Source organism: Puma concolor, chromosome C1, assembly GCF_028749965.1.
Source record: "Puma concolor isolate L17-30 chromosome C1, mPumCon1.1.hap2, whole genome shotgun sequence".
NCBI lineage: Eukaryota > Metazoa > Chordata > Mammalia > Carnivora > Felidae > Puma > Puma concolor.
This window is the reverse complement of record NC_141674.1, coordinates 127382485-127397022: the sequence shown is the minus strand read 5'-3', so window position 1 is coordinate 127397022 and position 14538 is coordinate 127382485. Positions and strand designations below refer to the sequence as shown.

Here is a 14538-nt window from a genome sequence, read left to right as displayed (position 1 = left end):
AAGATTTGTACATACCAAAGGAGGAGAGTTACTTGTTCACTTCACTTTTTAAGATTCCCACCAACTGAAATAAGTCTGTAGGTTTTAAGGTCAGACAAATCCAGGTTCAGCCATTTACTAACTACAGTAGATGACTTGGGGAAAATTACTTAACTCCTATAAACCCCAGTGCCTTCATTAGTAAAATAGGACTTCTAAGACCTCTTATTGCAAAGGATTATGGCAAAGATTTTCTATGTCTCTATGTAAAATGGTTAGCACAGTGTCCTGGCATGTAGTAGGTGATCGACTGTGGTGGTAGCATTTATAATGAATGCACCATGAAAACCAGAAAATGCTACTCACATGTAAAGCAGTACTTTGTTTTTTTTATATTAAATATAATTTATTATCAAATTTATTTCCATACAACACCAGTGCTCATCCCAGCAGGTGTCCTCCTCAATGCCCATCACCCACTTTCCCCTCCCTCCCACCCCCCATCAACCCTCAGTTTGTTCTCAGTATTTTAAGAGTCTCTTATGGTTTGCCTCCCTCCCTGTAACTTCTTTTCCCCCTGCCCCTCTCCCATGGTCCTCTGTTAAGTTTCTCAGGATCCACATATGAGTGAAAACATATGGTATCTGTCTTTCTCTGCCTGACTTACTTCACTTAGCATAATACTCTCCAGTTCCATCCATGTTGCCACAAATGTCCATATTTCATTCTTTCTCATTGCCAAGTAGTATTCCATTGTATATATAAACCACATCTTCTTTATCCGTTCATCAGTTGATGGACATTTAGGCTCTTTCCATAATTTGGCTATTGTCAAAAGTGCTGCTATAAACATTGGGGTACAAGTGCCCCTATGCATCAGCACTCCTGTATCCCTTGAGTAAATTCCTAGGAGTGCTATTGCTGGGTCATAGGGTAGATCTATTTTTAATTTTTTGAGGAACATCAACCCTGTCTTCCAGAGAGGCTGCACCAGTTTGCATTCCCACCAACAGTGCAAGAAGGTTCCTGTTTCTCCACATCCTCTCCAGCATCTATAGTCTCCTGATTTGTTAATTTTAGCCACTCTGACCGGCATGAGGTAGTATCTCAGTGTGGTTTTGAGCATTACTTTGTTTTTCCTCCCTGCTTATCCATGAAGAAGTTTCAGTACATACCAAAATCAGAAACTAAAAAATCACAAAGACTTTGCTACATGAAGTTAAATCTTAGAAACTGTATGAAATTGCTTTCTTGAGTTGCTAGGTAAAGTTTTCTTCCGAGATATTTTTGGCTTCTTGTCTTCTCCCTGGAGAAACTTTTAAAATAAGTTATTTGCTAAAGCAAAGTGTGAAACCAGGATGCTAATGATGTAAAGTACCCAGGGGAGACACACTTTTATTAGATTTTCACTGGTTCACAAGGCAGAAAAGATTTTGTTTCTTCAGTATTAAAAGCTCTTTTGCTATATGTCCAAAGGCAAGGGTTTTTCTGTTGCAAGCACATTTCCTCCCTGGCATAATTTTCAGTTATTTCAAGGTGTTAACCAATAATAGCCAGGGGGAGAATTTGGACGCATAGGCAATTTAAGGGATTAGATGCCTGGAAAAAAATCACCGTTGGCTTAGTCCTCAGAGAAATGTGGGGGCATAACAGTTTAATTAGGTCTTAGCGAGATAGCAAATATTGTGAGAGGAGAAAGAGCAGTGGGACTACACCATCCCCATCTACCTGGATGCCTCTGTGCCGCGACAGCAACTACAATAGAAGGTACACCTGGAAGACAAACACCTGCTATGAAAATAAGAAACCCTTAAGAGAGAAATCTCTAAAGCACAATTTTCAGACAGCATTTGTTTTCACTCATTCAGTAATATTAATCAAGTCATAGCAATGGTCAATCCTACGGAGGTATTCAAAGACTAATCCCTGCCCTCGAAGTGCTCACAGTCTGAGATAAGACATAAATATAGTATGGTTTAGAAAGAGATGCGTGATGGCTAATCCAACTTCTTAAAGCTCTTTTTTAAATCAAGTGGTTGAAAAATATCCACGTGACTTTTCAGAACACACAATATTTTCATTCTCTCTTTTTCTTTTAATGTTTATTTATTTTTGAAACAGTGCAAGCAGAGGAGGGCAGAGAGAGAGGGAGATGGAGGATCCAAAAGGGGCTCTGTGCTGAGAGCCCGATGGGGGGTTTGAACTCATGAACTGTGAGATCATGACCTCAGCCAAAGTCAGACTCTTTACCAACTAAGCCACCCAGGTGCCCCACATAATATTTTACATTCTAAACAAGTGCTCCACTATTTCTTGAACTAGAAAGAGGTACAGTCACCAAGGCAAGGAATCTCTGGAGAATTTTAAGAGAAATAATTAAACCCCGTTCTTGTTAGGGAGAGTGAACTCTTTTAGCCACAGATGATTAATAAAGGCAAGATTTTGGGTCTAATCCCAACCTTCTTTTGCATTGTGCTGCTTGTTCTAAGGCTCATTAACTACTTCTACATTAATAGTATCTTCAATTGCTTGCTGATCTGCTCAGATCCCTTTTAAGTTATTTATTTTGAGAGGTAATGAGAGAGAGAGAGAGAGCGCGCGCGCGCGCGCGCGCGCGCGCGCGCGCGCATGGTGGGGGTGGGGCACGGAGAAAAAGAATCCCAAACAGGCTCCCCACAGTCAGCACAGAGCCCAACCTGGGGCTCGAACTCACAAACTGTGAGATCATGACCTGAGCTGAAATCAAGAGCTGGACGCTTAACCAACTGAGCCACCCAGGCACCCCTGCTTGGATCCCTTTTAACATTCACTTCAGTCTAGTTTCTAACTAAACTACATAGGCTAATTTCCATCTCATCTGCATCTGCCATTTTGCTGCAGATAATCTCCTATTTTCCACATATCTCTGTTCTTTGCATTGGCCCACTTATGTACTGCAATATACTGCCAGGTAAGAGATCCTTAAATCACTATTTGTCACCAGAGGTAGACCTAAGAATCATATTTTAATCTAAATTGTTCAAGTGTTATACAAGTAATGAGAATGTCTTATCATAAAAAAATTCAAATCATATGCTTAAAACAAATGGCCTCCTTGACTGTCTTTTCAATTCTCATATCCTCAAGATAAAATTGCTCATACGAGTTAAGCATGAGTCTTTTCAGACCTCTTCCTATGTTTTACATACATATTTGTGTATTTGAAAAATATATTCTTACCTTCTTTTTAATCAATTTTTTGCACAAATAAGAATGTCTTATTCTAAGTGTTATTCTTATTCTAAGGCGTTCTTCTAAGTGTTTTACTCATATTTAATTCATTTCATTCTTATAATTGCCCTGTGAGGTAGATAATGTTCTTATTATACACCCTTACTTTACAGATGACGAAACAGGCTGAAAGAGCATTGGTAACTTGCCCAAGCTGTGTGCCTACTAAATGGTCAGGCTGGCTCCTGAGCGTGTGCTCCCAACCACATCATGCAAGTATCATGCTACTGTATATGCATTATTCGGCAACCCGCTTTTTTTTACTAAACTATATGACTTGGATCCCATTTAAGACATGCTATAAAGCTCTTTCCTCCTTTTTTAATCTGCTGCACAGCATTCCAGAATTCAAAGCATAGATGTACTACTTTTTATTTGTCTTCTGTGACTTGACATGTAAGTGATCTACTGTTTAAAGCTATCAATAACATCCTTCGGGATGCCTGGGTGGCTCAGTCGGTTGAGCATCTGACTCTTGATTCTGGCTCAGGTCATGATCCCAGGGTTGTGGGATCGAACCCCACATTGGGCTCTGTGCTGAGCATGGAGCCTGCTTGAGATTCATATTCTCTCTCTCTCTCTCTCCCCCTCCCTCCCTCTGACCATCCCTCCCTTGCAAAAACATAATAATTAAAAAAATAACATCCTTAGATGGATGACAAGTACGTGGGGGCTCATTATACTATACTGTTTACTTTGCATGTTTGAAATTTTCCAAAATAAATTTTCTAAAAAAAGTTTTCTGAAAAAAAACTAGGGTAAAATTTCATTATACCTGAATCTTTATGATCACATGTCAGAATGCACCCTGTAGCAATGCTCTAGGGTGAATACTGAGAAATGGGGATACCAAGCTGAAGAATGTGTGCATTTTAAAAGGTAATAAAGGGGCGCCTGGGTGGTTCAGTCGGTTAAGCCTCTGACTTCCACTCAGGTCATGATCTCACAGTTTGTGCGTTTGAGCCCTGCATCGGGCTCTGTGCTGGCAGCTCGGAGCCTGGAGCCTGCTTTGGATTCTGTGTCTACCTCTCTCTCTGTCCATCCCCTACTCATTCTGTCTCTCAAAACATGAGCAAATTTTTTAAGGTAATAGATAGCACCAGATTGCAATGTCCAAAGTGAATGTTACAAATTTACATACCCTCTAATAGTGTATAATTGTAGCCATTTTTTCACACATTTAATATTATGATAACTCTTTTAAATTTTTGTCAGTATGCTAAACAAAACATGGTTTGATTTATGTTTTCCTGATCCCTGGTGAGCTTAGCCAGTTTTACAAGTGTTTCTTGGCCATTTGTATTCATCTCCTATAAAGAGTAATTTCACATCTTTCACTTGTTTTTCTTTGGTCATTTATCTTTTCGGCCATTGATTTAGGTTATGTCACCATCATATTTTTCCTGACCCATTTTAATAATCTTTAATCATTTCTATCTGCACCTCTTCTTCAATTAATTTTCATTCTTGCAGTCAGGAGGATCTTCCTAAAATACAGATATGATCACATCTCTCCATGAATAAAATCTTTTAATTGTCTCCCAGTTCAGCTGGAAATAGTCCCACTTCCCCTCCACCCCACCCCTACCATCCCCCCGAGCCCTGCCATGTGTGTTCTGCTTTTCAAACACACACACGCGAAACAGTATTTTCAACGTTTCATGCTTTTATCTTTCCCCTGGACATGCTGTTGTTTAGTTTATCCTGCAGTATCGTTCCATCTGTGATTTACCTGGTGAACTATTTGTCCTTCAAATTCAGCTCAGATAATTCTCTGAAGGCTCCCTATGCCTTTCTGTTATGGGCTGAACTGTGTTCCCCCAAAATTTATATGCTGAAACCCTAATCCCTAGAACCCCAGCATGTGACTATATTTGGAGTTGACTTGCAAAGATGTGATTAAGTTAATGGGACCATTAGGGTGGCCCCTGATCTAATCATATTGGTGTTTTTATTAAAAAGAAAAAAAAAAGAGATTAGGCCATGTGGAGAGACATCAGGGTTGCCTGTGCACAGAGAAAAGGCCGTATGAGAACAGTAAGAATCAGCCACCGGCAAGCCAAGGAGAGGAGCCTCAGGAGATAACAAATCTGCCAACACCTTGATCTTGGATTTCTTAGGCTGTAGGACTGTGAGAACTGTTGCTTAAGCCACCAAGTCTGTGGTATTTTGTTATGGAAGGCCTAGCAAACTAATTAATATACCCCAGCCCTTCCAACTCAGAAAGCTAGGCATTCCCCTTCCATGCTTCCCTGGAGCCTACTACATAGCTCTGTGGCAGCCTTATCTCCTAATACAATACAGGAGTCTCCCCTTGTCCTCAGTCTTACTTTCCCCAGTTTCAGTTCCCCAAGGTCAACCACCCTCAGGAAGCAGAATATCCTCCTTCTGATGGATTGTCAGCAAGTCAGTAGTAGCCTAACACTATAGCACAATGCCTGCGTTGTTAAAGTACTTCATCTCATCACATAGGCATTTGATCATCTCACAGCATCGTAAGAATGGTGAGCACAGGACAATAAATTGTTCTGAGAGACAGAAAGACAATGTTGATATAACTTTTATTACAGTATCATGTCATAATTGTTCTATTTTCTTATTTTCTTAGTAATTATTGTTGCTGATCTCTTACTGTGCCTAATTTACAGTTAAACTTTATTATAGGTACAATCTGAGGTTTCAGGCATCCACTGAGAGTCATGAAGCATATCCCCTGACAATAAGGGGGGACTACTGGATTGTCCTTGTCTGCATGCTTATCTTGCCACTGTTTCTGAAAACTCATGTTTCTTGATAAAAACATGATTTGAATGAATGACTGTTTCTCAAAATGAGAGACAAGAGGAGGATTACTGTTTTTAGGAACCGACACAAAGATTCATGGATTGCAGACCAGCCTAAGCCCAAAGATAACACTGCAGAAATCCTAAACATGAGAAAGTACGGTACTTATAACTTCCTCTTGGCATAAAAGCTAAGAAAAAATACCATTCCTGCTGGCAGCAGAAACAAGGAAGTTTGTAGAAAGTAAAATAGAGAGGGATACTGGGGTGGCTCTGTCAGTTGAGCTTTCGACTCTTGATTTCAGCTCAGGTCATGATCCCAAAGTCATGGGATCGAGCCCTACACTGGGCTCTGCACTGAGCATGGAACTTGCTTGGGATTCTTTCTCTTTCTCTCTCCCTCTGTCCCTCTCCCCCTGCTGTCTTTCTCTCGCTAAAATAAAAGTAAAAAATAGAAAGTAAAACAGAGTAACAACCTGCATGTGCTTGGATTAGCGTTAAAGTGCTCCAGGCTGAATGGGTGATGGAAGAGTATACATAAACCTAGCAATCTCTGAGTGGTCTTTTACCCTGAAGTGTTCATTCATTTGAGGAGTATGTGAGTGAGTGAGTGTGGGTGTGGGTGTTGCGTGTTAGCATAGTAAGTGGTGAATATTTCAACATTGCAGTCAGGTTGCTTTGATTCAGGCCCTAGTGCGGCCATTTATTAGCTTAAATTTCTTCTAAGCCTCAATGTTCTCATCTGTAAAATGGATGAATAATGGTGATTATAAAATCAACTCCTTGGCGCTGTTGTAGGGGTTAAATGATGTCATTCATGTAAAGGACTAACCTAGTAAGCATTTAATAAATGTTAGCTGTTATTATGGTAAAGTATTTTTTTCACCCTCTTCAGTTGAACATATAACAAGTACATCTGTAGAAGAAAACCCCCTGCATCCTCCAGTAAGTTGCATTAAAAACTCTAGCAGCATACAAATGGCAGATGACCCTATGTTTTAGAGTGCCTGAGTCTACTTCCTCATGAGAGTGTTTTTGTTGTCCAGAATTTAAAGTCTCTTTCAGCTGGGTTTATTAGCGTTTATGACTGGGACAAACATGCAGTCTGTTAACTGAAGACCTTGTTTGGGAATATCACAACTCTAGATAAGAAATATGTTCTCATGTAAGAATTTCCATTCACTGGTGCTTTTTCAAATATGACTCTAAGAATGCAACCAGTTTGGGGTTAACCTGTTGGTTTCTCTCATGCTGCAATTTATATTCAAATTCAGAAAGGCATCCTTCTAGCACATGATGGCAATTACAAAGGTATGGTTTTCCTGGAGCAAATTTCATTGGATAAGATGATAACGGCAGTTGTGCCAACCATGGAAGCACACTAACATCCAACTCTTTTAAGCACTTAAATGGCAGCTTTGAAGTGTGTACAGTGCTTGTTTTCCTTCCTGGACAAGATTGTCCTGCCTTCAATTCTCAAAGCTAAATGCACAGTGGATGGTTGCCTGGGTGACAGCCTGTAAACTAAGCAGTCTCTTTGCAGCTAACTGAAGGGTTTGTGCACACAGAACCAGCTTTAATTATTTTTTTAAGTACTTTGAGCTGTGCAACATAGGAAAATAATCAAAGAAAAAAATATCTATATCTATGCTGCTTTTAAATGGATCCCTCACTGAAGTGTTGGTTGACAGCTGCCCCAGAAATCTGCCACCAAAAATTAGGATGACGTGGACTGCTGTTTTTCTCCATCTTTCTTCAACTGTGTATCAGCTCCCACAGCAAAACACGACATAGGTAAGCCAAATCTCCTTTTCAGCCCACTTTAGGTAATGCCATATGTTGCAACATTTTTTTCTCCCCAAAGGTTGTCCCAGAGGAGGAACATCAGGTAAACTGATAGAGGAAACTGTCCTAATCTCAAATAATTATATCCTTAGAGTTGCCATAATAAACTATCTTTGATTTTTCAAATATTGAGACAATCCTTTCTAATATTTAGGCGATCTAGATCACAAGCTAAACTGGTAAGGGGAAGAAAAGTATACAATACTTGGTTCGATTTAAATATACCTAGGGACAATATTTTATTTTAGTTTAGTCACTTAAATACGTGATAACTTTACATGTTATAAATCTTCTTGTAAACATTCAGTATGATATATATGAGTCCTAGCCATATTTTCTCAACGTGAAAGGAGATTCCTGTTGCTCTAAGTCTTAATTACATAAGATGTCAAATGAAACATAAGCAGGGTAATAAAATACTTTGTTTTACAAGTAGGTTCGATGTGGGGCTCGAACTCATGAACTAGGATGTCATGACCTGAGCTGAAGTCAGACACTTAACCAACTGAGCCACCTAGATGCCCCTAGTTTATTTCTTTTTAAAACATTTTTTAAATTCCAGGGGCACCTGGCTGGCTCAGTCGGTAGAACATACAATTCTTAAACTCAGGGTCAGGGGTTCAAGCCTCACATTGGTCATGGAGCCTACTTTTAAAAAATTTAATTCCAGTGTAGTTAAAATTACAGCCTTATATTAGTTTGGTTTAAATCTTAATGTTTGTTTTTTTATTGAAATAGTAAATACTACTTGTGAAATGCTCTCACTCAAAGGTTACATTAAAGAATTAAACCACAACTCTTAAACACTTATTGTCATTTCATTGCTAAGGGTAATAACTTTGGAAAGAAATTCCTTTGGGGATTTATTTCCATTTTATGAATAAACTGGTGATATAAATATATATTTCTTGCCTAGTCATTATTTGAGTATCTGATTTTTAGCTTTACTGAAAGGCACGTTTTAATTACTCTTTATTTCTGAAGGTGTTTCTTTTACCTGTGATATTGCAAATACCGTTGCATTTTCCAAAATAAGTACATAAATTCATGCTTGAAGCTGTTTGCTGGGACAGATATGTATACTGATTTTAAATTTATCTATGGCCTAATTTCAAGTGTATCATTTGATCCTTCATCCCTTAGCAAAGTTCCAAGTACACTGCTTATTCAATGCTAATGTTAATGATGATTAAGTGACAGCAATCAACCAAATGTCTGCTTCCCTTAGAAGAACTTAAAGAAAATAGGCAGGCCCTACCAGTGAGAGTATAAATTGATACAGCTATTCTGGGGAATAATCTGGCAGTATTTAGTGAAATTAGGTATATTCGGCTCATTCACCTGAGGGAAACTTCTGCACAGTGTATAACATGGCCTGAACAAGTGTATTTCTGCAGTGCTGTTTATGGAGTGGGAAGTTGGAGGCAACTTCCATGTCCATAACAAAGGGACGGGATAATAAAGTATGGTGGAAGCATACTATACAGCCATTAGAAGCAAACAACCAGAGGTGCATGTAAGTACAAAGTTAAAGCTTAAAAACAAAGCGTTAAGTTAAAAAGTAAGCAACAAGATCTATATATTACAATACATGCACACATACATAACAGCACCATATGCCTTTAAAGATATCTGCATGGGGCGCCTGGGTGGCGCAGTCGGTTAAGCGTCCGACTTCAGCTCAGGTCACGATCTCACGGTCTGTGAGTTCGAGCCCCGCGTCGGGCTCTGGGCTGATGGCTCAGAGCCTGGAGCCTCTTTCCGATTCTGTGTCTCCCTCTCTCTCTGCCCCTCGCCCGTTCATGCTCTGTCTCTCTCTGTCCCAAAAAAATAAATAAACGTTGAAAAAAAATAAAATAAAGATATCTGCATGTCTGAGGCTTCTTGTGCACATTAGATTGGGTCTTGTGAGGCACAGGGGAGCGGGAAAGAAGATCAAAAGTGAAGAAAGAAAAAATAAAATAAAACAAGAGGAAAGCTAGACCCAGCCCAGTACTGCTAATGGGTATGATTAACCCCAACCTTTCTAGCTAGGATCCAAACAAGGAGATGAAAATAGGCGTATTTTACAAATGTTCCTTTAAATGCCAGTTGCGTTAAGTCTTTTTGGGCACTAGCGCCCACACATCTCCCGTGTGATATCTCATTTTGCCAACGTCTGTGCTTCGTTTTCCTCATCTGTAAAATATGGATAATAATCCTTCTCTCCTGATGGTGTTGTTTGGAATAAAATAGATAAACTATATATAAATTATTTAGAATAACATATGGCATGTACTCAGCATTCAATAAATGTTGGATATTACTGCTGTAATTATTATGTTATCATTATATAATGGTACTTTGTTTTTTTAATGTATGAGATTTATTGTCAAATTGGTTTCCATACAACACCCAGTGCTCATCCCAAAAGATGCCCTCTTCAGTACCCATCACCCACCCTCCCCGCCCTCCCACCCCCATGTAATGGTACTTTGAACAAAAGTAAGGAGAGACTTGAGGAATTGATTCTCTATTTCAGCTTATTCTCTATTAGAAATTTAGGGGGAAAGAATGGGTATTTATCCTAGGAAGTTTATGTCAAAAGGATTACATGGTAATGTTAAATACCAATAATAAAATAAAATGAATTGCAAGAAAGATTGTGGATTGGATTCTCATCACTGGGTCAATGTTTCCAGAAGTTGTCTAATGATAGAAATCACCTGAATGCTTGCACAAAGAAAGGTATACCCTGGAAATGGTAAAAAAAAAAAAAATAATAATAATAATAACAAGTGGTTGCCAGGGGTTGAGGGACGGGGCAGGGGGTTGAATAGATAGAGCACAAAAGATTTCTAGGGGAAACTACTCTAAATAATATAAAGGTGGATACATATCGTTATACATTTGTCCAAAGTCCTAGAGTGTACAGCACCAAGAGTGAGCCCTAAGAGTAAATTCTGAACTTTACATAATAATGATATGTCAGTGTAGGTTCATCAGTTGTCACAAATGGACCATTGTGGTGCTGGATGTTGATAATGGGGAGGCTGTGTATGTGTGGTGTCAAAGAGTATATGGGAACTCTCTACCCTTTCGACTCAATTGTGTTGTGAACCTAAAACTGCTCCAAAAAATAAAGTCTATTTAAAATGAATCAATAGGAGCGCCTAGGTGGCTCAGTCCAACTTCCGCACAGGTCATGATCTCACCGTTTGTGAGCTCGAGCCCCACATCCGGCTCTCTGCTATCAGCATAGAGCCTGCTTTGGATCCTCTGTCCCCCTATATGTCTGCCCCTCCCCTGCTCGTTCCCTCTCTCTGTCTCTCTCTCTCAAAAGTAAAAAACATTTTTTTAAAAAACCTGAGTCTATTAAAAAAATAAATAAAACCAGTGTATTATTATTTTTTAAATTAAAACAAAGAATGCGGAGAGTCTCCAGCCTCAAACCATACATACTAAATCAAAAAGAACCTGAGGATCTTTATTCATCACAAAGGGACAGCATAATTCTTACGCTCAAGCTAGTTTAGGAAACTGCACTAAATTAAGGTCACATTTCTTTGATTCAAGGAAACAAGATATCCTATTTACCTTCTGGCTCTGTTGCTGACCTCATCGATTATCATTCTGTAAAAACAAATGCCCCCCTCCCCCAGCATCAGGTCTTCCCCAGTTGCTCAAACACTGCCTCTTGGACTCATTTTCATTTTTCATGGTCAATCAGTCACAAACCCTTTAAGCTTTACTTTCAATTTTTATTTTTGCCTTTCTATATCATAATAACCTTCCCAAAGTCCCACTGTTCCTAAAACACACTCCATTTTTAAAAAATGTTTATTTCTGAGACAGAGAGAGACAGAGCATGAGTGGGGAGGGGCAGAGAGAGAGGGAGACACAGAATGTGAAGCAGGCTCCAGGCTCTGAGCTGTCAGCACAGAGCCTGATACGGGGCTTGAACCCACAAACCATGAGATCATGACCTGAGCCGAAGTCAGTTGCTCAACTGACTAAGCCACCCAGGCACCCCATACAACACACTACTTAAAACTCTCTATGGGTTGGGGCGCCTGGGTGGCGCAGTCGGTTAAGCGTCCGACTTCAGCCAGGTCACGATCTCGCGGTCCGTGAGTTCGAGCCCCGCGTCAGGCTCTGGGCTGATGGCTCAGAGCCTGGAGCCTGTTTCCGATTCTGTGTCTCCCTCTCTCTCTGCCCCTCCCCCATTCATGCTCTGTCTCTCTCTCTGTCCCAAAAATAAATAAATGTTGAAAAAAAAAAAAATTTAAAACTCTCTATGGGCTTCCCATCCTGGTTAGAAGTAGTATAAATTCCCATCTGGTCCACTTTCTCCTCATTGACCCTGGGTACTGGCCTTGTTCCTGCCCTTTCCCTCATCAAAACTGTCTTTTTCTCTTCTCTCCAGCTCTCCAAATATTATTGATACCTTTTTTCCCATGGAGTGCTTCAGCCATGTGGCCATCCAATTTCTCTGACATCATAAGATTCATTATTTGTTGCTTGCTTTGACTCTTAACCATGCATTTTTTCTCACATTTTGTCTTAACTACATTAAAAAAAATTTTTTTTAATGTTTATTTTTGAGAGAGAGAGAGACAGAGTGCAAGCAGGGGTGGGGCAGAGAGAGAGAGAGACACAGAATCCAAAGCAGGCTCCAGGCCCTGAGCTGTCAGCACAGAGCCTGATGCAGGGTTCATATTCATGAATCGTGAGGTCATGACCTGAGCTGACGTCGGAGGCTTAACCAACTGAGCCACCCAGGCACCCCATTGCTTTAACTATTTTATGTTATTTTTGATTGTGAATAGGTCAATGAAACAACTGAAGGACATATAGTATCCTCTTAAACAAATGGATGAATTTATCAAATAGTACTATGTCTGGAGTCAAGTACATGTTCTCTTTGAAAAAAAAAAAGCTCTATGTAGTCTGGTCTATGAATTCTGAAGGCATTTGTGTATTTAGAACATTAAAGGCCAATTCTAGACATTTTCTTGCTTATTTTTGTTAACTTTTATCTACATAGTTGTACTACGAAATGGGCTTTTTGTTCTCTTGCTTTCAACAAAATGCCAGTTCATTGCAAGTAAATTGCCCATTCAATGAAATAGCGTGTGTCTACATGCAGTGACTATGGTATTGGAAGCTGAAGTTGGAATATAGGGTCTGATACATGATTTTTTGCTGTTTCCAGCAGCAAGAGGCTCCATGGAGAAGGTAATCTGGTGATTTCAAAAATTGCAGTCTAAGACATTCAATGATATGGAAAACCAAAATGGGATGTTTAAAATAAGGACTTTCCTGGAAAATCTAGAACAGTGGCCACCATGCTCTTCAATGACTCACACTGTATTAGAGTCATTGAGTATACAAAAGTGTAAGGCATGGAATGTCCCTGCTGCTGAGGAGTTTATAATATTGTTAGGAAAATAGGACTTTCATAAAGAAAATAGTTACAGGGATTTTACTAATCAATGCTAGAGAAAATAAAATCCTGCAAGAATTTTCACCAAAGAATGTGCCAACTCTTTGTATATAGTACTTCAGATCCTCACCAACCATTTGAAGAGGGAATTGTCATTTCCATTTTAGTGATGAGGAAATTAAGTTTGGGGAAGTTGAATCACATGCTCAAGGTTACACAGTTGGGAATCTATGGATGAGGGATTGAAACCCAAATTCTTTCAGGCTCCAGAGCCTATGCTCTTTCCATTCTGGTGTAGATCCATCCTTTCTTCTCCTATACCACAGCAGATCTCACAAAGTGATGGTGAAAATTGTTATTTCTAATTTAAAATGTATGCAAAAAACCAAGGCTGGTGGGATTATTGAGTTTTCCTCTTTTTCAAAATTGTCTTTAAAACTGTTACAATATTTTATACATAAAAGAGGGAAAGAGGTGACACTAAAGATAGACTATGTTACATTTGAACCACCCATGCTTTGTTGACTCTCATTTAATTGTTTCTCTTCTTTGCCAGGCAAATTTATGGACTTAGCAAGATGAATGAAAATAAACTGATTCATGATTTCCTGGAAGTAGTTTCAAGGGGTGATGTGGAACTCATCTGTGACTATATTAGTAAAGTCCATTCCATCCTTGGAAACCTTAACTTTCAGCATCCAACGACTGGAAATACACCTCTCATTACTGCAGCAGAAGAAAATCTAACAGAGGTACCATGTGATGTCCTGGGCCCATGGGTAATCTTCTAAGCTAAAGATTCCAAGAATGAGATGTTTGTGAATAGCATAATCACTTACCTCCATGAAAGAATGCCTGAAGACAGGCTTCAAGGGGGATAGGAAATGGCTTAGAATGAGGACACTAGGATGAATAAGACACATTTCACTCAACACAGCAGGCTGATGCCTCTGTAATTTCTTGAGAGTCTAAATGCGTGTGAACCCTCAACCCTGCCTGGCCATCTCAATTAGCCTCTCTTTTCACTGTATTCTTAGCTTTTTTTCTCTTCTGGCTCCTTCCTATTAACACTTTTTAAACAAATTATAAAATGTAGCATATATGCTAATATATATGTATGCAAATATATATATGTACACAACATATATATATATATATATATATATATATATATATATATATACAACGTAGCATATATGCTAATATATATACATATATACAACTTAAACAAAATGA

The 14538-nt window shown here is 39.2% G+C and overlaps 1 protein-coding gene across 3 annotated transcripts in view; it reads left to right on the top strand.

Moving 5' to 3' along the window:
- Positions 1-14538, top strand: part of MAP3K19 (mitogen-activated protein kinase kinase kinase 19) — a 75129-nt gene that overhangs the window by 4861 nt on the left and 55730 nt on the right. For 2 of the 3 annotated variants that reach the window (XM_025935176.2, XM_086715193.1), the window contains exons 2-4: positions 3363-3461; positions 7724-7826; positions 13859-14054. In XM_025935176.2, the coding sequence (XP_025790961.2) occupies positions 13881-14054 (174 nt within the window). In that variant the 5' untranslated portion in view covers positions 3363-3461; positions 7724-7826; positions 13859-13880. Of the gene's footprint in view, positions 1-3362; positions 3646-7723; positions 7827-13858; positions 14055-14538 lie in introns of all 3 variants that reach the window. The other variant, XM_086715192.1, reaches the window with a different exon arrangement.